Source organism: Odontesthes bonariensis, chromosome 2 (assembly GCF_027942865.1).
Source record: "Odontesthes bonariensis isolate fOdoBon6 chromosome 2, fOdoBon6.hap1, whole genome shotgun sequence".
Lineage (NCBI taxonomy): Eukaryota > Metazoa > Chordata > Actinopteri > Atheriniformes > Atherinopsidae > Odontesthes > Odontesthes bonariensis.
The window spans coordinates 19783046-19809602 of record NC_134507.1 but is presented as its reverse complement, the minus strand read 5'-3'; the positions used below and the strand labels follow the sequence as shown (position 1 = coordinate 19809602).

Here is a 26557-nt window from a genome sequence, read left to right as displayed (position 1 = left end):
AGGCCACCAAAGAACTAAACACTTCTGTCAGAGGCTGTACCTTACAAAACTAAATACTGGATGTAAACACTTAAACCTGCCATCATTGAGATGAGCCATGAATGCAGTTATAGTAGTAATATAGTAGTAATATGTTTATCCTCTAAAAATGTATGTTGTTTTTTTTATTATCCTGTAAACATCCCAAATGTTTTTTGGTTATTTTTTGGCACTAAAAGCTTCCTGTGAGTGAAACAAGAAAATCCAACAGATGTGAGAGTTTGGGAAGTATTTTGTATGAATAAATCATCTCGCTGTTCAGGAATTTGTCCTAACTTAAGATGTCCTTTTCTTTTGTCTTTTTGGTCTCTCGACTGATTAAACACAGCATGCCAATTTTGCCAATTTTGAGACTTTTAAACAAAAATCATAGGCAGCTGGGGAGGCATCCAAGATTGCTTCAACCATTATATTTCCCAATCAGTAATGTTACTCATGCATGAGAGTCTAAAAACAGTTAGAATTTTCTCAGTTTGCAAAGCAGGTGATGTGATTAAGTCTGATTTATATATGAAGCATGTCAAAAACAACCAGAGTTGACCAAAGTGCTTGAGACAAAATTAAGGCACAAAAACAGTAAAACAGAGCAGAGAAAACAGTAACTCAAAGGACACAAGACAATGATTCAAAGTTTTAAAAAAAAAAGGATAAAAAAATGATGTTTTCTTCAAACTGAAGCTGAGCAAGTCAAAGGTAAGAAAGATATGTTTAACTTTGATAAAGCAGTCAACAACTATTTCCTATCTAAAAATGTACTATCATCAAGAAAGAAATTGTTGTATTCTGAGCTTCTCTCTTTTATATACTTTGGAAGTCCAGAAGAGCAGCTCTTGCATCAGCATGCGAGTCCTTCTCGTGCAGTATAGCGCTGGTGAACGTTTCCATGAATCAATTAACAATGTTGGTTAGTGTTTCACAAAGGGAGGGATAAACATTTGCTCCAGCGTTTCTTCCAACAGCTTGAATGGTGCAGTTAGGTTTTATACATTAAATTCCTACCAATTTGCTCTAGTGTGGCATTTTTTTATTTATTGTTTTATTTTTTCTTAAAGCCATGTTCAGACTACAAGATGTTCAGTGCTGTTGTATTGTTCACACTACATGATGCATTTTTCTTGTGTTCTGGAGTTTTTAAGTTCTAGTGATTTCTACTACTGATCTCTGACAGGAGTCCCACGCTACAAAATGTTTGCCAGACTTTGACCTGACTTAAAGCAGTTCCAAGTGTCGCGCCAATAAGTCTCTTTGCTTGTCATTAATGTTACAACAAACACAATACGAGTAGGTCTAATTGATTCGTTCTGTTTTACTCACCTGGCAGAGAAAGTGGCAGTTTTCTCCACAGCTTCTGTGTCTTGTCAGACATGCCTGATATTCAGTTGGGGATTGGGACGTGTTCACACACCTCACAAATCATGTCTTCTGACCGTTAACACATAGCCAGAGGTAACCTCTGATCAAATCTTTCCAAGGGTGTCGCCATTTGTCCCTGACTTCCAATATTCGTCTGCAGCATGAAGTGGGTATGGAAAATGGACGGATGAATGGATTAAGAAAAATCTTTGTAGCGTGCACCAGGCTTAACATCTGATATTGGTCCTTTATAGAAGAATAACAATGTCAAATGGGTGATAGGTGGATTATTTCACATCAATTTCAACACGACTATCAGGTTTTCCTTATTAAATGCTCTCTTAAACGAGAGGGTTTACTGGAAAACTGTTCACTAAAACCTATTTTTCAGCCTCTGAAGAGACTAGAAATATTAATTGAAAATGATTTGAGAAGATTATGCGTTTATTGTAAGTTATTGACTTGGCCTCAATGTTTTTTACATAATTGTTTGCGTATCTTCTAGATGTTCATGTGACATTCACGTTGATCCAGGCTCTAAATGTAAAAGCTGATGTATGTTGCATTGGGTTGGGATGGGTCAAATAACTGGTTTATTAAAACTGACTGCTGTTTTCCTAACCTTACATTAGCCATCAGTTTTTAATCAACATCCTTCCTTTAATAACACCAATGTTCTATTTTGAGAGATGAGCCGAGGGGCAGCCAGAATTAATCTTTTATCTGGCATGGTGAGTGTTTGATATATATACACACGTTTCATCAGAAACTGACCTCACCTGTTGAGACAGACCAGGCCTGTCTGCCTGCCTGCATAAACTGTAATCTGAAAATGTTTATGTGGGAGTCTGCTTGAGCACAAACACGTGTTTAAGGCTCATGATGTAGGCATTCTGGCTTTTTTTGTCTGTTTGAAAATTAAACCGGTCATTGAGGGTTTTTATTTTCATGATTGCTTTGAGATGTGGTGTGGACGGGGAACTCTCAACATTGATCTGCACGCCCATGTTTTATTGGGTGCGTTGTTTTATAAGTAAGTGGAAATTTTTCGTCTTCTTCGGAAGAAAACAATGGTTGGGTGCTATGATTTGGCATGTGGTTGCTTTTTTTTCTTTTTTGAGTTGTACTGCATTTCTTAAGAAAAAGAAATGGGTTTATCCTCATACAAATGTGACACGGGACCTAAGATACTAGTCCGACTAAAGATAAATGTCGGTGGCAGTTAAAAGATTTTTTACATTAAAGCTCAAACGTAGCAACATTTTGGTTTCTTTTGATCATAACATCATTCTGCTTGTTGCACTGAGATTGTTAATTTATGGCTGAACCGTATAACCTACACTGCCTGTGCTGCTGCTGCCATATTCACAAAGATTCAACTGATCCATCTCTAGAACACTGGCTTCAATGCATCATTATATTTTCCGTGTATTCTCAAATGTCACAGGAACATGAGAATTCTCCTTGGACAGCAGATATGTATTTTACATCAAGAGAGCTGCCACAGTTTGAAGGACTTGCAGATGTGCTGGAATGACTTCAGGCCTGACTTACTCTGGCGGTTGGCTCTCTGCTTCTATCCTGCATACTGTATCAGCTGAGGGAGTTTCTTGGCATATTCACCTGCTTGGAAAAGTACACTAACACACCACAGACATTTTAAGTGCTCAGTTTGTTTACAAGATTTTTTGGAGCAGTTTTTTTTAGCTTTTTATATCTTATATACTGTAGTTGATAAAGAACAGAAGTTTACAATGTGCTGACATATTTTCAAAAGAGGGAAGCACTTTTCAGGAAATAAGAAACCAACACAATTTGATCCAAATGTGGTATAAAACACCCAATTATCGGCTACTGAAAAATGCTCAAATATTTTCACAGTATCCATCAATTTGTTACACGGAAGCTGTATCCAATCTCTGGGATTATAGAAAATGACTTGGAACATTTTATTCCATTCCTGCTAGTCAGCAGTATCAGCGGGCCTGCCAAACACAATATTCAAAGAAATGGAGATCCACCATAAACGTTGCTCTGACCAAAGATACCTTAACTTTTAGAGGACTGGATAATCGATGTGTGATTTGGCTGTGTTGGTTACATTGTGTCTTAAAGACAGAGGTTCTATGTGGTTTTATAGATTTATTTTTCTCTTTCTCTGTCTCACTCTAGCTGCCTCTGAGGGGAGAGTCAATGGCGGTGAGGATTTCTTTCAGAAGGTGAGTGTGTAGTCTGTACTCGGGTAGAGTTTGCTTTTTCTTTGGGTTGTGTTCAAGCCCACTGAGCAGCACTTTTCTCTTGTTAGGAGAGCAGATGTCAGGTGCTCGTCCACTCGCTTCTAATTACATATCTAAACAAATAGAAAAAATGGAACGTCACTGACATTAAACCGCTCCAGGTCTCTGATGGTAAAACACAGCTGACACAACACTTTGGGCCTTTCCACTTACGTAATATACTACGTATATCAGATTATCTGGAGTTTAAAGTGGTGTTAAACATGTGCCTTATCAGGGCAGCACGGCCTCACTGACTTTTGTTTTAATAGCTGCCTTCAGGTTTCTCTACAATGAATAGAACAAGGATTTTTCTCTTCTTTTTTTCTAACCTAAAACGGCCTTCAATGGACTTCTCAACTTCTTAATAATCCTTTAGTGATGCTAATTGGTCAGTCAAGTGTGAGACCAACTGGATTTCATACAGTTCAAATAGTTCTTGTATTTTTTTTTAAGTACAAAGCCATCAGTAAAGTAATTTCCAATTATTCATTAATGATGCTCTAGTGTCTTTAGCCAGGTTTTATTCCTACAACTTATACTTAGTGTTTTGTGTTGTTTAAACGTCAACAAATGATTTCAATTAAAGATTTTGCCAGTAAGTCTCCCCAAAATAGAAACCGAAAAGCTGATTAGTTAGTGAAACCTACATATTGTTTCAGTATCAAAAGTCTGATTGACTTAAGGACTGGCAGGTCTCATCCGTTCTCATCCTCTCAACAGTCACAAAAATTGTACGTTCTACGATCTGATGTTAAATCGCAAGGAAAACGGTCGATGGTGAAGTTTGGCTTCAGCCATTGAAGCACTACTTGAAAGGAATTTTGGATACTTAAAGCCCAACACAAAACAAATTGGTGACAGAGTACTGTGAAAAAGTCCTGTTGCACCCTTCATTTCTTTATGTTTTACTTCCAAGGAGCCAGACCTTCTTGTAATAGTTTTAAATGGTTTTCACCAAATAGATCTCCAGGCTTTCTGAAGGTCTTTCAAGGTTTTTCTTTACATTTAGTTCCCTTTTCACTCATTTGCAGTCCAGTCCTCGTAGCTGACCATTTTTAGCCAAAAATGTTTAATTTGTTTAGGCCACTTAAAACTGACCTATAAATCATTCAAGTAATAAAAAAATTTAAAAAAAAGCCTATTTAGTCGAGGCATGAACCAATGTTTTGTTTACACTTAACAAACAGCTGGGCAAAGAACATATTTTAAATTGTATCTTTAAGTACTTTGTTACTATCACATAATTTGTTGGCATCTCTTTAGTCACATCTGTGAAAAAGAACTAAGTTTAATGCAGTTTGACAGACGCGAAACATTATTTGTGACACAAATGACGCAAGAACTGGACTGAAAATCAGTGGCTTATGGAGTTGATAACTTAGCCCTGACCTCAACATTATTGAGGTAGTGTGGGATAATCTTAACGGAGAACGGAACTAAAGGCATCTACAGTTTTGGATTGTCCTTCAAAATGTTGGTGAACTATTCCTTGGACAACTAGGAATGTTTGTAGATCAGACTGATCAGATGGGTCTGACAAAAAATAAATAAAAATAATGCATTTACATTTTTCAGTCTTGACACCAGATAATGTATTCTTCAAGTTTGTTGCCAAGTATGTGGCTCTCTTTGAATACTTCTTGTGGGTACTTTCTTGTTTAAATCTCAGCCTCCTGATTGTGTTAAACTTCCTTCATAGTATGTTAATTGTCTGTAATAAAATAAATGATGGATAGCGGTTTGTTTTACCATTCCTCCTTTGTCTATTTTCCGTTTTTGGTTTAGGAAATAGATTTAAATGTCATAGAAAGATGCAATTTAACTGTCCCTGAAGCAGTTTTCAAAACCAAGTAATGCAAACCAGGCGCCTTATGATTCCCCTTGTTGGAATTTTAACTAGGACTCTAGATGCACTGTACCGAAGCACTGCCTCCACCTCTTTTTGGTTTGAATATGAGCGTAATGTTAAAAGATTCAGTGTGACTATTTGCCTCATTCCAGAAATCTGTCCTGACCAAATACAGCTGTTGTTGTATTGCTTCTTTTTTTTTTTTAAAGGCATATTTTCATTGTAAGATTTCCATGTGGATAACTCTTGATAGCGTGATCAGCATATATGCCCAGTTATTCAGGAAAATAAACCTAGAGTGTGACTATAGACTATATTGTTGAAAGAAAATGGATGAGGTGTGTGAAATACCTCTAAGTTGATGAAAATGGAAACTCTTAGTTGGATTGCTTCCTGCCCAACACACCCATGTGCCGCACATACTCAGTCGGACTATTAAAGTACATGCGCAGAAATTCTCTCCCTCGTGTAAGAAAGTCATTTTTTGACGCACACACTTTTGCACATTGTGCTTTGGGAATGAGATTTGGAGTTCATTTGCTGACGACAGCAGCAAAAATGGCCCACCTCCGCTCTTTCTCCCCAAGCTCACTTGCTTTTGTTGATCAAACCCTCTTACTCACTGTCTGCTGAACTTCCTTGAGTTCACAGCAACAGTCCACCCTCTTCATGTAGTCAGTAAGGAAGGAATTTCTCTAGCTACGTCCCTCTGTCTGTTCGGGCTTTCACTTTGGTCCTCTATCTCTCCTTCATGTTTTCCCTCTTGTTCTTCTGCTGCTGTTTTAATGCTATTTTGTCTTTGCACTCGATTAAACTGCTAACATCTCACTCACTTTTTTTCTCATTCAAATCTCAAAACGATGTTCTTGATTGTTCAACAAAAAACCTGTGTCAGTGAGCAGTTGAACACACAAGTTTTGATCTGTTGGAGTGGGAAATCATGGCACAGAGCAGTAAGCCGGTTGGAGAGCTGTGTAGAAGTTGAGTCATTGGGCATCAGAGAGTTGAGAGGCTCGGCTGGTTAAGACGATAACTGTGCACCACAGAAGAGCTTGGAGTGGATTTTAGTTTAGACATGTCTTTGAACCTCTAGCCAGTTCATCCCTGATCCCTATTCCATCTCTCCTTCCCAGAGGTTGTGGTTCTGTAAAGAATGCCAGGCGTGACATAAAAGCGCCAGTGCACTCAGATCTGAGGCAAGGAGTCGTTAATTTCATTAGGTTTATAGCACCGAAGCAATTTGTATTTCTCTGCGCTGACACAGAAATTCTGAAAAATTAAGACTGTCCAGATGAAATATTTAGTTGTAAAACAACTGTGAGATGCTGACATAAGTAGGTCAGTATGAGAAGGATTAAAACGCATAAACAATTGTTTGTGTTTGATCAAATCGTTCAAATAATCACGTCATCCAGCAGAGGATGTGTAATCTCGACTGAATTTCAGCAGCAGAATGTTTTGGCAAATTTGCCCTCCTTGTAATGTGTGAAGCCCTTTCCTTTCCATATGTATGTGTTAGTGTTGGCCAAGGGGGTAATGGGGCTGTAGCTGTGAGTTAACACTTGGATTGTTAACATGGCTGTTAAGTCTCGTGGGGATGGTTCAGTCAATGCTCTCAACCTCAAGTTCTGCTGTTCTCTCAGTCTCTGAACTGGCCTCACAACTGCTATACACCCACCAAAAGCTCTCTGTGTCCAACTCAGAATCGCACACAAGCACACATTGCAGCTGAATCAACAGCTGCACCATTGCAGCAAGATCCAGGAAACAAGCCTCTGCCATGTCGATTTGCTGCTGTGATATATGTACATAAGCAGTCATGTGTATTGAATGCATGTGCTGTCTATGTGGACATTTCCTTAATGGTACCCTGCTTGACGTTGCACACATCTGCACACACCAGCTGCAAACCTCTAAAAGCCAATCACCATGTCAGGGTCATGCCATGTAACTTATCACAGACATTTTTTTAATTCATTCTTTTCGGAAAGGGTGGAGTGGCAGAAAAGAGGTGGAATGGTAAATATATAGGTTACTTAATTCTTACAAATATATCTTGACCCATTTCAGAGGTATTTGCAAGCCCCTTTGTAAAAATAAACACCATCCACCCTTTAAAATGGTGTGTGGTCTGTCAGAAATCAGTCCCATCTGCTGAGTGCTGCCAAGAACAGCAAAGCTGGACAGGAAACAGGTTTCTCTGAACAAAGCCCTTTTTACAGAAAATGGTGACGACGCAAATACCATAATGTATGATAATTTTGGGAAAGTACAATTTAAGGTCTGAAATTATATAATTTTTTTATAATGAGCGTTTGACTTGACCGTGTCTCTGCACTGCATTTTTATTTCCACATGGCTGTTAAAAAAAACAAACAAAACCCCATTTTTCTTTTCTCTTCTTTCTTTCTTTTTTTTTTTTTTTTTTTTAATAACGTTTCATGTGAACTTCATCATCAGTCATCTGCCATTTGTTTCATCATTCCCCCAGTAATCATATTGACTCCTGAGAGCTTGCTGCAATGTCTTATTTGTTTAATCGCTGCTTTTTAAAAAAAGAATGCTTTCATGACAAAATCCAGACGTTGTCACGGGATTTGAAGAACAGAAATCAAACAATGGGAAAGTTAAAGACCAAAGCGCTGTGAAGGGGGAAAAAAAAAGAATCTCCATATCACTGAGAACAGAATGTTCTTTTAATGTTGTTTTTAATGCATCCAGCTGCTGGTGCGAGCATGTGACTTCAGTCAGAGTAGACAATTTTGCATCCAGCTCAAGGGTATGTGTGATTTAATTGTCCTTTCTCACATTTGCCAGACAACAGTGGGAGGGTGTCATGTAGTAGATTAGAATTACTTAGAGCCTCAGGATAGCTTGAAACCCAGTAAGAAAAAAAAACTTGTCAGGTTTTGGTTTCTGGCCTGAATTTCACAGTGTGTATGGGCATTCTGTGTGAATAGACTGATAATATTATTGCAGAACTTGTGAAAACACTGAAGAAAGGAGGGATGGCGGCGCTTACAGCAGGAGGACAATAATGGATGATGGTTGGCAACACTGCATGCTAAAGCTGGCACTGTTTTCAGCTTAGCCACTTTAATGATGCAACAAATGAATTCCCTACAAAAATAGTTTTGTAAAGATCATGCGAGAAGAATTTGCCTTTGGATTAATTGTTCAACATAATGCAAACATTTCTCGGATTCCTCCAGTAGAAGCTGAAGTGAATCGCTGTATGTGGTGTTTTTCTGTCATTAGATGAGAATTCTTGAAAATGTGCAGTTTTGGCTATGAGCTGAAAAGAAGGAAGAATGTAACAAAACATTGTCTGAGATACATTTATTGTACAAATGTGTTGTGCAATGATTTTTTTTGGCCTACATTAATATCTTTTTATGAGTGGCTATTTCTGTGGAATGCAGTCTTGTTTTAATGAGAAAGAAACCAGCTCACTTTTGAAAGAATAGTTTCTTCTTGTCAAGCCTAAACGTTCACAGATTGGTGTTGAAAGATTGAAAAGTGCTCAGTCGAAGTTAGGTTTTGACCGCAGCCTTTTCTGGTGATTTAATTTTCCACTTGAGGAATAGCGGCAGAGGTGACCTATTCTGTTTATCATCAAGGCTTTCCATCTTATATGTGATTATAGGCTACGATGTACAGAATCAGTGAGGCTTGAAAGGACTTCCAGTCAACCATCATGGACTCAGAGTTCATACTTGCAAAGTATAGAGGGAGAGGCACGTGTTGGACCTTTCGGAGCTGGCTTCCCGTTTCACAGGTGTGTGGGACTGGCAGTGGATAAGCTGTCAGACCTTATTTTAAAGGATGCCAAACAGACGCAGATGCTACTTCCAGAAAGCCATGTGGAGAAATTTAAGCACTTCCCTTTCTATTTGTGCACCAGTTAAGAAGACAATATATTGTTCTTCTCCTTGGACAGATAGAGAAACACAATTCAAATGTTTCAAGAAAAAAAAAGCTTGTGATTTGCTGTAAAAGTATTATTAAGCTTCAAATCTGTAGGGAGTGATGATGGATCTTAATGCACTGTCACTACCATTTGAATAAGACTGTTTGGCTGATGGCTTAATGCATTTGGCCACTGAGGTATATTAAGTGGCAGCCGCTGCTCATGTAATGGTCTTAAGCAGTCCTCTGGTGCTTCATCACGTGGCTGAAACACCCCGAAAACACAAACCCCTGGAAAGGATTAAAACAAACAGAGGACCGCGGGATGTTCGTAAAAACAAGGATGGAGCACATTGAGGACAAAGTCATTCGAAGACAGTGTGTGTTTTTCCCCCTCTCCACTAACATCAACTATTCCCCAGGATGAGGCAGGTTTGAATGGGTTTGTTTTGGGATTTTTAGCCAGGAAAGCGAGCAAGGTGAGCTTCTTCCTGGTCAAAAAGCAAAGGTTATATTTTTCCCCCGTTTTTCCTTTTATTGAAACGCTGGCAGCCTCCAGCTCATTGCTTTTTTTCTTTCTTTCTTACTTCCTGCAGTTTGCTTTTTTCCCCCATTGATACATATGCTCCTTGTTACCGTGTGTAGACCTGTCAAAGGGCTCTCACATAGATTGGCTTTAGTTTTTCTCATGTGTTCCAAAGCCAACTCCTCTTACTCTTCTATTCTGTTTTCATTTTTAGTTAGATGGAAAGCATTCGGGGCTGAGCAGGATCAGATAAGTGTCTGCAAACATCATATAAAGTCACCAGACATTTTTAAACTAACATCTATATAGATCACTGATAGATCTCAGGCCCTGTACACATGAACACAGATGTTTGGATAACTGCAGATTTTTCTTAGCGTTTGCGCCTATAGTCTGAAGCTGAACATTTTGGAAAATGGTCTTCGAGGTTGACCCCAATTAATGTTAAAGTGTGAACTGGTTAACTGGGGCTTTTGGCTTGAAATGTCAGATTTTGCGCCATTATTCCTTGGTATGATGTCAGAATATGTTTAGAATTTGTTGACATAGCGATGGGAGATTTTCCCGTGCTGACTTTAACAGCATTTTATGACACGTGTGCACATAAATGTACAATTAGTCTCCAAACTTAAAAATGCAGAATTCGTTTGTACTTGAACTCAATCTGGGACATAATCACAACTCCTTTTGACTGCTTCTGGTTCCATACTATATTTTGAAAATTGAATGTGTCTTTTTAACTGCTGCTGGATACTAACACCTTGTTCCATTTGTTCTGTAAAGTTATCTAGTTTGCTACTTGTCCACATACCAAACTAAGCTACATCCACATTAAAACAACACAGTGGTTTTCCTAAAAAACTAAAATGATTATATCCAACACTGAAGTACCAAGATTGTGTGTTTATTTTTGCCTGCCAGCATACAGTGTCTGCCAGCACTGGTGTCTGTGATAAACTAATGTCAGTCCTTCATTCTGTTTCAGATCATGGATGAGACCCAAACGCAGATAGCCTGGCCTTCAAAACTGAAAATCGGAGCCAAATCCAAAAAAGGTGGTGAATCTTTCTATTTTGCTTTTAGTTTTTTCTTTCAAGACTACCTCTATATATACCTCCTAAATGACATGGTAATTTATCTAGGTATTTATTTCATGTGTGCGTCTCATCTGCTGTGCTCATTAACTGTGTGGCTTCAGCAGACATACGTGGATAGGTGAAAAGAGACTGGTGAGGAGTGATGGTTCGACATGTTGCATATCGCATTACCTTGCATAGCTGTAGGTCTCCTTGTGCTTAATGAGTGAGCAAATGTGTACAGCTACTGTTATAGAATATGCTGTTTTGATCAACAGGATTTTTAAGGTGTTGAAATAGAGAAGATAAAAGTAATTAGTCCCTTTTTTTTTTTTTTTGTGAATTATGATAATCATGAATCTGGGTTTAGCATTGCTTGGCTGTATATATCTACCTGGTACTTGTACTGACATTATCAGGTGAGCTCAAAGTTTGTTTGTTTTTTTGTTTTTTTTTTCTTTTAATGCTTTACTCACAAGTGTGTGATCTGACCTGAATTTGAAGCTTCAGTAATGGCTTCAAATGAGGGTAATCAAAATATCAAAGAGACGGTACGGCTCTCCCTCTCATTTAGAAAAAAAATCTGATTGGCTCTTCTGATCATCCTTTCACAGTATTTAGAACTAATACCGTTTAATGATCAGTGGAAAAACAGTTGAAGCACCCAGAAAACAATTTAGTTTTAGGGATTTTATCAAAACTCAAACTATTGTTAAGATTATGTAGTGCTTCGACTGGTTTACCAGTCTGAATGTGCCACATATCAGATGCAATGCATGTAATTTGTTGCTGTGTCAAGACTAACGGCTAAACTTGACTTGTGTTTGCTTTCCATTAGAGTTCATATTTATGGTTATAAGTCATTGTTGTTTTAGCCAGAAATGTGTTCATGTAACAGGAAGCATTACAAAGTTTGAATACCATTCTTTATTAAGAGGATAGTTCAATAGTTGGAAAAGATGAAAGCTGTTGATCACAAGCCAGTAACTTTATCTGCATGGACTTTTGGATTTAGCTGTGGGGGCGTTGGCGGAGGTGTGGGAGTTGTTTTGTGCTGAGGCCCACGCATATATTGGCAAAGTTGTTCCAGCACTCTGTTACCAATAAAAGATTATCACGGTTATTTAAAGCTCTTCCGGGAGAGAGTGGGGCGGGGATTCAGGGGAGGAATGATGGGTTTGGGGGGGGTAGCTGTAGCTGTAGTTGTGCCCACTTTGTTTCCCTCAGGAGAATTGCCAGCATGCGTCTTTAAACCAGATGTGCGATCCATTGACATTATGTAACTTCCTCAGTCACTCCGCTCAGAGAAATGTTGATGGGATTACATTGGAATCTTTTAACATTTTTCTTTCTTATACTTAATCAATTCTAAGTCTCAGCAATTTATTCACACCTAACCCTTCATTCACCCTAAATATTAGTTCATTCATGAAACCTCTGTCCAGAACCACCTGGAAGGATGTTATTTGCACAAAGAGAGAATTCTTAAAATTCTGACCAATAATTTGTGGCCTGGCAGTGTTTCCTGCCGTGTTGTGTAAACTCAGGCGAGCAGAAGGGAAGAGAATGTTGGATAATCACGTCGTTATCTTATGAGTGTACACATTTGTGAGAGAAGAGAGGTGGAGCTGGCCGTACACTTTAACGACCTGGTCTCATGGGACTGAGAGGAAAGAAGAAAGGGCAAGATGGCCGAGCAGCAAACATTTCACTTCTTAAAGGCTTAGATTCACCTGAAGCCAGAGGAGGATGCATCACCTGGTGTTTTGAAACCTCACAAAAGTCATCATTGAAATTACTCGAGACAATTATCTGCAGTCCATTTGGCCTGTATCATGTCCAGTGATGCAGGTAACGCGTTAATTAGTAACGCGTTACTGTAGTCGGACTATTTTTTACAGTAACGAGTAGTCTAACGCAACTACTATTTCAAAAATAGTAGTCAGATTGAAGTTACTTATCTAAAACATCGTGCGTTACTATTTCTGCATTTCAGGGGAACATATATTTGGCTTTTGTCAACATATATTCACGATTATTACAACCATACATTTGTATTGAAATAATTTGGGATAATTTCGTTTTCTTATGAGTTATATCAGTGTCCGCGACGGGAGCGGGGTTCGCCTGAAGTCACTCGTTATTTTACATCTACCTACCCAGTAAAAGTGATCTGTCCCACTAAAATGTTAAACACCAGCGATATCATTTGTTACATTTTACTCACTTTCCCTTATCATTTTAAATAAATACACCAATCTAAACCACAGTTTTCATCAGTGCCTGTCACAGACGATAGTTGATAGGTTTAGCTATTCGTGCTAACTTTATAACATATAGCCTACGTTTCAGGCAGTGCTATGGAGAGGGCTAGCTAGCTGTTTATCTTACCTGGTCGCAATTGATGACTCAAAGATGACTTGTTAACGTCTTTGTACTGTATTACATCCTCTATGATATCTGAATGAGTGTACGGGTGTTTATCTATATGTATACTTCGTCAGGTGTAGCTTTGGGTAATCCAGTAACAGCTGCAGTTGTAGGCGACTAGCATACAAACATTTCTGCAAAGCGACGGGTCTGACGATCAATCAGGTTTGTTTAAACTTTTATTGGTCAACGAGTGGATAAACGTGACATTTTTCGGTCAAAAACTTGACTGTCATACTGGCTTGGGCCCATAATTATCAGCAGGTTACGTGTTATGACCGTCCGTTTGTCTGCATCGCTGCGAGTGAATGACTGATGTTTTGTAAAACCACTCCTTGCTGCTCTAATGCGGGACAACTACATGTTCAATATAACTTAAGTGTTACCGTAATTCATAGATAGATGCAATCAGAGTTAAATGCATGGAGTCAAGAATGTCTATTGTATTTTTTTTTTTTAAAAGAAGTGTTTATGTTAAATTGAGTCAAGAAACGCTACTTTATTTTTTATAAGAAGTATTTAAGTTAGATTTAATGAAGTCAAAAAAGCATTTAATTTGTAATAAGTATTTCAGTTAAATGAAGTGAAGAAAGAGTATTTAGATTTATTTATACTGTTTTTGTTTCATAAAACCACTTCTTGCTGCTCTAATGTTAGACAACTACAGGTTCAAGGGATGTTCAATATGTATTACTTTTTTACGTAAGAGGTTTTTTTATATTTTAAGTAAAGTCAAGAAAGACTGTCTTATTTTTTTTTTATTTAAAAAACATGTAAGCCTATTTCCAGAAAAAGTTTGCAAATGCCAGTGTCATTTTTGATGTTCCGGTTAAAATGCATGTCAATAAAGTGAGTATTGGCAGAACTGGTAGTCATTTTCATGTTATAGGGGCGGGGGATCAGCCTCGGCTGAAAGTAACTAAAAGTAATCTAACTTAGTTACTTTTGAAAGCAAGTAGTCAGTAACTTAACTAAGTTACTTTTTAAAGAAGTAATCAGTAGTCAGTAGTTGGATTACTGTTTCAAAGTAACTATGGCAACACTGATCATGTCGCACAGTGTGTAACGCGACATAAAACTAACTCACTTTGCACTTAAAATAGCGGATTACGTTGCTGTTTTTGTTTTGGTGCATTATAACAAATTATTTTTGGCTATTTTGTCTACATTCTTACTCTGTTAGGGTGTTGGTTTCTTTTGGTTTATTAGAAATCTGTGTCAAAGCAGTCTGGAATCAATTACACTATGCAGGATTGTAGCAGATGTGAGTGGATTTGTACATTTGTAACCACCCTGCATACAGGGCCGCAGTCTATCAAAATGGCAGCTACTCTATTAACTGTGTGGCTATTTATCACCTGCAGATAGATATCTCTAAGACCTGTATATGTGTGATAAGACCAGTTTTTAGCCTTTCTGGAAAGCCAACAGTAGCTGCAAACTGATAGTGATTTAACACAGTGAGGACTATCATTCTAATTTGAGACAAGCCTGTGCTGCAACTTCAGAACTGTGCGACAGACTGGTCAGCATAGTGAGATTGTCTTTGTTTTAAGCATATTTTAAGTCTTCTTTGTTTGTATATGAAAATCATCCTAATTCTACTTGCCAGTTGTGAGTTTCAGTGTTTCCGCAGATGTTTTGAATGGAAAAGGCAGAGCCAACTGAGCTTAATTCCCTTCATTTGTGTGGTATTTTCAAATGTAGCTGGAAAAATGCTTCAGCGTTGCCAGCTGAAAGCTCTGGGTCAAGAGGTTTTTTCTCCATCGAGGGGAACTGTGTAAAATCTGTGCGACTGAAAAGACTTTTTTGCAGCTGCAAGTCTACCCTTGTTGTTGTTTGTTTTTATAGGCGTCTGTGTGCCAAATTAGGACTAAAGGTGTTCATTTTTTATTCCACAATCAATCATCCAGAGGCGAGAGAGAGGGAAAGAAAGAAAAGAGCAGAACACACGCCACTTCAAAAAATGCGGGGGTGTTCTACATCACAACTGCAACACTCGTTTAAGATGGCTAATGTTTGCCAGATGTGCTGTGCAGGTTAGAGGGGGGACACTTGGAAGAACCATACTCCCTCTAATGGCTACAGCTGGTGCCACAGGAGAAGGTTGAGAGATGTGTGTGTTCTCAGCTGAATGATGGGAAAACTTCCTGGAGCCAGTGCTGAGGCTGTGATAAGTCTCATCCCACTTTGTGCTTTTTTTTTTTTTTCCTTTCGTTTGCCAGCATTTGTTTCTGCCTCTGTGTTTCTCTTTAGTACTTACCCCTCATACAGTCTAAGAGCCGTTATTGTTCCCTTGCTTTATGTATCATCTCTGGGAAGAGTATGTTGAGATTGCCTGACACCTTTGGCACGTGAAGATAAATGCACAGCTTATGGTCTTCCCTGACTGTTTTTCTAGGTGTTCCACTGAAAGTGTCAACACGCAACCATGAATTTTGGCTGAGGTGCCAGTGAATTTGCAACAATAAATCTTATTCAGGCCTTCCCGCTTGAATGTTTTACTGTAAATCTGAGATTCCGTGTGTGCAAGTGTGCCTTTATGGGGAGGGTATTCCTGGAAGGGGGCTTAGTGAACTTCCTGATTCTCAGTACAGTTAAAACAAAACAGGCAATGGGCTGTGAGAGTGGAGTGTAGTGTTGTTGCTATTTTTTTGTTTTTGTTGTTTTTATGTGTCCGCACTCATGCTCATTCATGCGTGTGTGTGTGCGCATTCGCGTGTTTTGTATTTGCATTCTCCAGGGGTTCGGCATGCTGCAGCTGTAAAATGTAAGCTTACCCACCGCTACCCAAACACAAGCATTAGCTTTGAATGTGTGCAGTGTTTTTGTTATTTTAACTGGAGCATTTAGAGGAAGAGGACGCGCAGTTTATCTCAGCCATTAAGATGTTTATCTGATCGATATTTGTGTACCCTTGAAGTGTATTTACACATAAAATTTGGATGCTACTGCCAGGGGTGTCACCATCATGATATTTATGATTACCTGCCATACTAATGATTGTAATCTGTAATTCTGTTGTAAAAGCTCTTTGGCAAATCTAATTGCTTCCTCCAAGTTACCAGGTTCCCTGAAAACCCCAATGTGTCAACGACAATGTGGTGTTGGTTATGCAACAAAATCCATGGCCTTTGTCAAAGATGTTATAGATGCCATTTGAAATTAGAGATATCCCAATCAATATTTTTTGTCACAGTAATGATTATCTAGAATTATCTAGATTACCATTTTGATATTATTGTGTCAATTAAAAAATAATCAAAAACTCATTCTGCCTTTGTTAGAATCAACAATTTTCTGCAAAAATGCTTTTGTTTCTATGATTTTTTTATTATTATTTTTGGGGTAAAAATGTTTAAATAACTACAATGTTCTTATGTTGTATAGTTTGCAACTGTGTGCCATAGAAAATCCAAGAATCAAATGGACTGGTGACTCTGAATGGCCAACATTCAATCATAAATGACTCAGATCGATAATTACACACTGCAGGAGTAAAGTTTGGAAAATCTGAAAAATAAACATCTGTTATAAAACGTGAAATAAGCATACAATACAAATTCAATGACATTGAACGCAGCGTTTTTGTGTCCAGAAGACATTGAACCCACAACATGTCTGAGCTGGTTACACCTGCTTTACGGAAACATGCTTCTCTGTTGCTGGTCTCCCGCCAATTCTGTGACATCAGTGTGTAGCACCTGTGTTTTTACTTTTTTCAAGTTAGAAAAATGGGAATTGTGTGTATGTTATCATTGACATGTTGAGAAATGGCTTCGGTATAGCGGTCCGTGTTGCTATGCTAATTAGCCATGTGTCCATTATCGTTCATTGAACGCAGCTGTAGCAACCGTGTAAAACAACAGAAAAAACTCATGATTGGGACATCTCTACTGGAGCTGCATCTCATGTATTTAAACGGCCTCGAGATTAGCAATTAGTGTCAATTAACAGAAGCCAAATACAAACGATAAAAAATTGAAAATTGCGATGAAAATGACAACACAAATGTTTGTGGCAACACAAACTTTGCAATAATCATAACATGCATTGCTACAATTGTTTTCATCTGGTATGTTGTCTCTGGTCGAATTTCAGCAAAGGTCCTGTCAAACATTGTCAGTAAAATGTACTGAAAGAAACTGAAATGATTTTCTTTTTTCAGTTGTATGCAAAAACATTCTGCAGCTGTATGTCAGATTGAGGTGCAAAACAACGTGTCCTTGTCTTCTATAAATACTTTAGATGATAGCAGCACAGTAGTGTTTTTTTTAAGTCCTGTGGAATGACAGATTGCCTGAATTTAATTCCACTGGGACGTGCTCTTTCCCCACCACCAAAGGCTGGTTCCTTGAAGACTTCAGTGAGACTCCTCAAATACCAAAGCAGCAATTATTGCCACAGAGCTTTTCTCTGATTCTCTGTAATTTGCTGACAAACGCAGACTACTTTGTCTTGTTGGTTAAATGGTTTTAACTTGTCTTACTTTCTCTGTCTGTGCCTTATCAGCTGCAAGGCAATCGTAGACAAACTAAGAGTCCACGTGTTCTGTCTTTTACTTGCAGATCCACACATCAAGGTGTGCGGGAAGAGGGACAACGTGAGAGAAGCCAAAGACAGAATTATGTCTGTTCTTGACACAAAGGTATAGTTAACACCTTTTAATACCATGAACATGGCATTTTTGTACTTATCTGAAGTTTTCTTAGTCTAACCCTGTTCTTCAGTTTAGCTAAATTAAGATTAAGATTAAGATCAGATTTATTGTCATGCATAATACATGCATATACACAAAATATGTCCTTCGCTTTTAACCCATCCAGGTTGGCACCTGTTGACACACACATGCACATACACTCATAGATACAGATGCCATACACTGGAGCGGTGAGTAGCCATTCACAGCGCCCGGGGAACATGGGGGTACGGTGCCTTGCTCAAGGGCACGTCGGCCGTGACAAGGAGGTGGACTGATACCCCTCCAGCTGTCAGTTTCACCAATCTTTGAGTGGCGAGAGTGGGAATCGAACCGCCAACCTTCCAATTATTGGATGACCGACTCTAACCACTCCAAGTGACAGATTACACAGCAGTGAGGTGCAGCTTGTCTCAAGTCTAGGCAGATACTCATGATCCAGGCTTGTCATGGATTGCTGTGTGTGCATAGCCTCTGTTGCCATGGCAACCTAAGAAATCATATACCTGGACAGCTGCACTGTAGCACCCCCTGGGGGCAGGAACACATCCATGCACTTTGGGCAGCTATACAAAGGGGAACGATGCCAGATTATCTTTGTTTATGCAATTTCAAATTAATCTGTCACAAGAAGGCTCTTTTAGTTTGATAGACCAGCTTTTTTATTTGCCCACATATTTGTTCATTATTTTTTCTCTGAGCAACCATAGATATGAAGTGTTTAAAAGTAGGGAAATTGTGACTGTTTGGAGTCATATTGGATATTTTTGATATTGTAAATCGCCTTGTTTGCCATTGGTAAAATTAAGTTTTAAAGTTTATTTCTTGGTCAGACACTCGAACATGCTTCAATCTCTACGATATTACATTTCACCCACACTTCTCTTTTTCTTTTGCTCATCAGAGTAACAGGGTGACGCTGAAGATGGATGTTTCCCACACAGAGCACTCGCACGTTATTGGCAAAGGTGGCAACAACATCAAGAGGGTGATGGAGGAGACGGGGTGCCACATCCATTTCCCAGACTCTAACAGGAATAACCAGGCAGAGAAAAGCAACCAGGTTTGACCCTTGTTTTTCAGTCTTTTTGAGCCTCAGCATTGCTTCATAATTATGTTTTAGTGGAAACTATTTGCATTGTCCTGCCTTGTTTCCTGTCATCATTCCTCTACAGTTGATCTCCCTACGAAGGTTGCTCGGTTGATCTGTGTATGCATCCCTGAAGTCCATTCAGTTGTTGTTGTTGTTGTTTTGTTTTTTTATTCGCCAACATGGAAAAGGCTTATGTGTTTAGCTGGAATTGTCATTAATGTCTCAAATGAAAAGTTCAGGAAAGCATTGTTGCCCAGCAGAGCATCAGATGTGCATCTTTGCCAGCTGCTCTCCAAGTACTGAGAAGTGTATTTATCTTTTAAACGTCCGCTGACTTCAATTTCATCCCTTTGGATAATCCAGAGAAGAGTTTGAATATTCGACACCATTAAACTTCTCAGTACTCTGTATCTCAGACTGCTCAGTTCCCTCCAGTTTTGCTCTGATGATGCAAGTATAGACTGTTAAGTAGCAAGAGACTCCCTGAGGGCCCAAAACCCTTAAGCTGTCTTTTTTTCACTGGTTTCAAAAGGTTTCATTGGTACATTGTTGTTGATAGGCTAACTGGATGAACATAAACAATGATATGCTTACACTTTGTCTTTGTCAGGAGCTGAGGAAACCCAGAATATTGTTGGAGCACACTTTGAGGCTTAACATTGATTTTCATGTTGAAATATGTAATTGCTGCTCGCTACTCTACAGAGTGTTTTTGTTTGTGTAGCAGCTCCACAGATTAGCCATGCCAGTCAGCTTCAGGTTGGGTTTAATTAGTTAATTCTTTAATAATGTTTGTTCTAGACTAGTAACACTGCAGGTCATATGTCCAGTTAATTACTGTGGAAATGAACAAACCTCTCATCTTTGTGGCTGTGTTAAAAGGTTCCCTAATTGCGTTTTTTTTTTTAATTTTTTAATATATAATTAGAATTATTCATTACACTACTACAAGCTAGATTTGATTGCATACCCACTGTGATGATGGCTTACAAAGCATTACAGACCATAAAATCACACAAAGGGTTTTAATTTTAGGTGTAAGCATTTGCTCTTTTCAGTGTTTTCTACATATATGCAGCTTAATGTATCAAAACTATTATTCAACTTGCATTGGGCTTACTAATTTACATATTTTTATTGTTAACAGGTGTCTATCGCAGGACAGCCAGGAGGGGTAGAGGCAGCTCGCGTCAAAATAAGGGTAAGTTGGAGCTCAGCCACTTTTGCCTGAAAAGGATAATCCACCCAGGCTGTAGTTGGTACAAAAAACTTTAAAATTGACAGATATTTAGGTATTTTATCAGGCTTATGGATTTTATCTAGTTAGCCTGTTTTCTCTTGCTCTTTGTTTGCAGCCCCACCTATGATCTATCAGATTCTCTGTGCTTTTGGCCACTGGAGCAAGGCAAATTTAAATTGTAAAGACCAACTACAGCCTCAGAGTGATCGTCCACTCTTCTATAGCACTATTACTTTCCTTGATTTACCCTCTTCCACTTCTTTGTTTGTCTGACATCTTGGTTTATATGGCACAGGAAAAGGGAAAAAATTAAGATTCATACAACTGTGAGCATATGTCTTTGCCAAAACCCAGCCTCTAATCTGGCAAAAGCCACCATTATGATGGCAGTGAGAAACGAAAAGGTGAATACCAGTGAGTCTAACCCTGCGAACCACTTCTCCAGCTTGACAATAACACGCAAAGGCTGGTAACTCACTGGATGGGACAGAAAAGTCAGCAGGTGTTTGCATCTCTGTGGTGGTCAGATCAGCTGCCCTTTAAGATTATCTGCCCAACATGTTATATTTACTCTGACAAAGTCAGACATTGTCACAGTCATTGTGCAGGGATGGCTGGTGGTTGTAACAGATTATGAAGCATAGAATTGTGAAACTGAATAAACAAGAGATGTCTGGGATCATTGAATGAACTATTAAAAAATGGGCTCTTAAATGAACATTTCTGGTGAAGTATTGACTTTTTGCAATAATATAATATTTTTACTAAGCTCTGTTTCATGTTTTTAACTGGATCCGCTTACACCAGCATTTCTTTCTCTGGTGTTGTGCTTCTTTAAAACTGTTTTTCTTGTAATGACACCTTGCGTTTTCCATCAGCTGAATTTCCCGTTATTCATTGTTAAAATCCTCTAATGGATAGTTTTCTTGCCAGTTGCTAGTTGATGTAGTGATGTGATACATGACCAGGAGTCAAAACTAAACTAGGCGTGCTTTTTGCTGGGGTGGGACACTGGTTCTGTGACACTTGTGGAGGAAAACACAGGAAATGTCTTGGCAGTTATCAAACCCAGCAACAGTTACCCAGCCGTGTCCGTGGTATTCAGTTTTTAGAGACGGCTGGCTTGACCACAGAAATGTCTGCATCATTTGATTAATGTGCCCTCTTAGCTTTAACGTACAAATGCCCAGGTTAGCCACTGGGTTGTTGGGTCAGACCCATGAGTATTTGCTTTTTTATTTCTTTCCATAAACCTGTTAGTTGCAGATGCTGACTGAACACGACTCACGTCAGTAGTTTAGGCAAAATTATAACCTGCATCAGCTTCTTATTAGTCATGATATTTGTCGGATTTCCCCTTGTCATTTGTGTATTTTATTAATTAGCTCCACAAGTATAACAGTTACAAATTAGCAGAGGGGGTATAACGTTCCCTACCTAATTCTGCAGTGGAAGAAAGGTGAAGGACCTGGTTTCAACACTTCCTTTAAACCACAAGCACCATTCCTTACTTATTCCCCAACCACTTCCTCAAACCAATTGTAAAATTGCCTCAGCCCCTTTGGCAAGCCCACCTCCAACCCATTTCCTAGCCTTTTCCATCTTCAGTTTAAGTCTGATTTGAAGCCCAGCCTTCAGCTTTAGTGGGCTGAGGACCTCTGCGCTCCTTTTGAGCTGTAACATCTTTGAACTTTTGCTGGGTTTCAACACCACAGCAGTTTACTGCAGTGAACACGCTTCTACACTGTGACCTGACCAAAACCAACAAGGCTCTGTTTGCTTGTGAGAATGGCTGGGTGAGTGAGATGTGTGCTGGAGAGAGAAACAGGGTCATGTTGGATTTTCATGCAGTGTTTGTTGGCATGCATATCCATACCTCTTTGTGCTGAATAGGTGTTTTCATTTGCAACAAGGCACAACCCAGCATCAGTGTAGTACAAGGAAGTTTATAACATATGCTGCTGAAAACCACAAAGATGGCTCTCTGGCTTCAAAGCAGACATGGGATGCTTCATTGGTAGGATGAGACCTTCCAAGTCTCATCCTTCTTAGGTTTGGAAATACTCCTGCCTTGTACTCAGTCCTTACAAGAAAGCATATATTACAGCAATGGTCCCACCTTCTATTAAACCCAATACACACAAAACAGCTGAAAGATTTACACGACATACAGTGACAATGAATATGATGGAGAAAAGAAATGAAATATTTTACACCAACCATGATCTGTCTCACGTCTTCACTGCGTTTGACGTACAAATAGGATTGTGAGTGCTTTGAGAACACTGAGGATAGACAAAAGCATCCTTGAAATTCAATGGAATAAATGGCCGAGTCCTTCAAAGGCTCCTGGACATCGGAACAGTTCTTTTTTGCGAGATGTTATGGGACTTTTTTTTTTGTGGCATCCTTGTAACATTAAGTAAAGTAATGTATTTTCCATCACTTGCTGGACTCATCTTCACAGTGACTCGCTTTATCATCGAGTGGTTCAAACTAGAATCACATAAAAGTATGGTCTGGTGAGGTTAGCCAGCCAATCACCTACTGTCATTGTAAAGCAGTATTGACGTTTTTGACAGACCCTCATAGCTCTTGTCAATTTGAAATATTTTATCTATTGTGAGAGAACACAATAGATGGCCCAGAATATTTTAAGTTTACTCGCCAGCTCAAAAGCTTTATGTCTGGAAAAAGAACAGATAAATCTCTGAAGAATTTGCGATGAGTAAAGGGTAGTTGCTTCATTCTTCTTCTTTTTTTTCCTTCTCCTAATCTACAAATCGGATTCTACTATTGACATTGCAGATGCATCCAAGTCTATTTTTTGACATCAACGGAGTTTGGAGCCACATGAGAAGCTTTTTGCTTTTTTTGTCACATATTTCTTGTTATTTGAGTAGATGCAGGTTTTGGTCTTTTACTTGCAATGTCGACATGCACAGTGTCGCAAAGAAACTTTGACTTTAAGTAAAACATGCACAGGTGTATTAATAGGTCAATCTGGTGGAATTTCTGCTCTTTGTGCACATTCTCCAACTATCCGGCACCTGGAAAGCAGCGCTCAATGATACACTTTAGATTTGGTTTATATATTGTGTTGTTTTCACAACATTCAACAATGATTTTGCATATTTTCCTAATATCGTGCAGCACTATTTCCAGCCTTGCAATCCACCATTCTCAATATGCTGTTTTTAAAGCACCGACTCCAGCCAATAAAAAAAAGCTCAGCTACTCACCAGCACCCATAGAATTAACGGATTGACCCATTGAACATTTGCTAAGTTTTTTTACGTGTCCAAGTTGTGAACTGTCTAAGGACTTACCTTTCATAAGCGGAGCTGCAACTGTGGGAATGAATTGAACTTAAATACAAGAGGATCAAGAGTTTACCTCGCTTTCAATAGGTGCCAACCTGGATGGGTTAAAAGCAGAGGAAAAATTTCGTGTTTATGCATGACAATAAATCTGATCTTAATCTTTCTTGACTCGTCTTCCTTGGTCCTCATTTCTGTGTAGCCATAACACCAAAGTTTCCCCCATTTCTCTTAAAACCAGATGTGTTTGGGTTGTATACCCTGACATACTTGTAATGTCCCTTTTAACATTCAAGCATAATGTCGGTGAACTTGCAAGGTCTACCGTATTTCTGAACCCATCTTGGGTGGAGACCTATTTAATTCTGTAACAAGTCAGTTGTTAAGATGATTGATTCTTGGGGGATTTCCAGCAGCATTCAGAGGCAGAGCTGACACGCAGGTGATGAAAGTTCTGGCCAGTTACTTTTCCTCAAAGATATTTTCATTTTTCTTCATCTCTCACCCTGAGAGTTGAGGCCTTTAAATGACACTTTTTGATTGAATACATGTGAAACTTCTATTTGCCAGATAGACTTCATGAAAAGAAAAAGAAAGAAAGTTGATGTCTGCTCCACCATAAAAATCAGTCTATTCTTCATTCAGTGCCCGACTCCTGCTGCTCTGCCTGTCTCTTGCATTTTCCTCCGTGCTGACCTAAATTTCTCAATCCCTCAGAGAGCGAGTGAAGAAACGTGATATAAATGTAAGGCCAAGCGCATATGGGACTGATCATGGGTGCATTTCTTTGGTCAGAGCAATTCATGCTGCTTGCCCTTCAGTGGCAGCCAAAACCATAGTGGCGCTCTGCCCAGTAGTCAGTGTTTGGATAACATTGAGTGCATATTCATTTGTGAGTGTGTATGCGTAAATCCCCTTCATGTTGTCTGCGTATGGATCTGTGCGTGTGTGATTTCTCTCTCATGCATGCATAAGCATGAGTGTGCATGAGGTGAAGCCTTCCTGTCAGGATCTGAGTAACTGAAACCGAAGTCTCCAGTACCACCCCAGTTCAATGTAGCGTACTTCACATCACAAAGACCGCCCATCTTATTGCTTTACCTTCTCTGGAATTATTTGAGCTGACAGACATACATGGCCACTTCTACCACCTTTTGCAAAAGGAAGGGGCTGTCATGTCAGTGTCAGCTCTCATAACTCTCACCACCTTTTTTTTTTTTTTTTTTTTCCCTGATCTCCCAAAGGGTCTTCAGCCTGAATGACGGGTTCATGCTTCTCTTCTGTTTTATAAATTTTGTCAAGAAAATCTGGTTGCACATGCTTTATTTTTCTTGCACCAGTCATAACAGCTTAATAAGCCACCCAACGGAGCAGAACTGCAGTATTTCAGCTGCCATCGAGATTTTTCAGTGACCACACAATCCAAAAAAATAAGATTTTCACTCACTCTCTTATTGTTCAACATTTCTCTTCTCTCTCCTCTTAATGTCCTTGCATGTTACAGGAGCTGCTACCTCTTGTGCTGTCTTTCGAACTTCCAGCCATCATGCAGTCCGACCCCAGTTCCCCCACTGTGCAGCACATCTCGCAGACCTACAACCTCACAGTTTCCTTCAAGCCCCCAACACGCCTCTACAGGGCCACTGGGGTTGTTCGTGGCTCACAAAATAACACCAATGCAGTAAAGGTGAGGGAGAGGCTTGTGAAATTATGGTCAATGTTGTTTGTGTGTGTGTTGCCTAAGGTCTTCATGTTTTTCCATCTGACAAATTATCCAAAACCGTAACAAACTGAACTGACAAACATGACATTGCAGCCAATGTTTTACTGCCTGGAATAAGTGAATATTTGGTAGGTTTGCTTAAGAAAGTAGACGGTCTCTTGATTGAGATGATGGTGCATCAATGATGATGTAAACTAATAAACAGAGACATTTCTTTACATTGCTTCCATTGTCATAACAATATGAATTCAGTCTGTCTAAATTTTCCTTTTAAATTTATGGTGCAATAATGGAAAGACCAAACATTCAGTGTCTCTTTTGCAAAAAAATATTGGAATAGTAACTGCTCCCTGAACTGAGCACTTTTGTCAGTTATTGCAACATTGGAGTTGCTCTCTACTGGTTTATAAGGCAAGCCACAGACCTCTCCAAATAAAAGGTTTGGTGAGCTACAAAAGAAGGGCCACCAACACTGTCAGTGTACCTCACTTTTCTCATATAAACAGCCTCGTTACTTTCAGCACCACAGGGTAAGAGGATGCCAAGAGATGTTTGGTTGCTAAGTTGAATGGCTGCTGCTTCAGCTCTCCAATGGAATGGGTTGGGGTTAGACATCGTCCCACTATTGCACCAGCAAGTCCATAAGTCTCTCTAGGATTACATTTTTTTCTGTCTAATTTGGTTTCGGAGTTTCTCGCTGTGCTTACTCTCTCCAGCTTGGCTATGTTAATGTACATTTCTTCATCTGGCATCTGAGCTGTGGCTAGTTAAAGTCTGCCAAATAATCTTCTCGTTGTCTCAGCCAACAACTTATGTCCACCAATCATTTTTTTTCCCCCCAAAAGCGAGCCTCAGTTAACAAAATTGGGCTAATTTCAGATTGTCAGCAGCTGCAGTTGGAATACGTGTATCTCTGCGTTTAATCATTCACGAATGCTTGTTCACTTCTGTTGGCCTTATCATGCTACAGTGCTGTATGGTGTTCTACATGCAGCAGAAGAGTCGGCCCTGAGAATGTGGT

General features: G+C 39.1%; 1 protein-coding gene across 1 annotated transcript in view; it reads left to right on the top strand.

The window, feature by feature from the left end:
* The window catches only part of bicc1a (BicC family RNA binding protein 1a), a 63114-nt gene that overhangs the window by 17272 nt on the left and 19285 nt on the right, over positions 1-26557 (top strand). Inside the window, exons 2-7 of the mRNA XM_075478474.1 lie at positions 3565-3611; positions 10941-11010; positions 18030-18109; positions 19065-19223; positions 20401-20454; positions 25318-25500. Of these exons, the coding sequence (XP_075334589.1) occupies positions 3565-3611; positions 10941-11010; positions 18030-18109; positions 19065-19223; positions 20401-20454; positions 25318-25500 (593 nt within the window). The remainder of the gene's footprint in view (positions 1-3564; positions 3612-10940; positions 11011-18029; positions 18110-19064; positions 19224-20400; positions 20455-25317; positions 25501-26557) is intronic.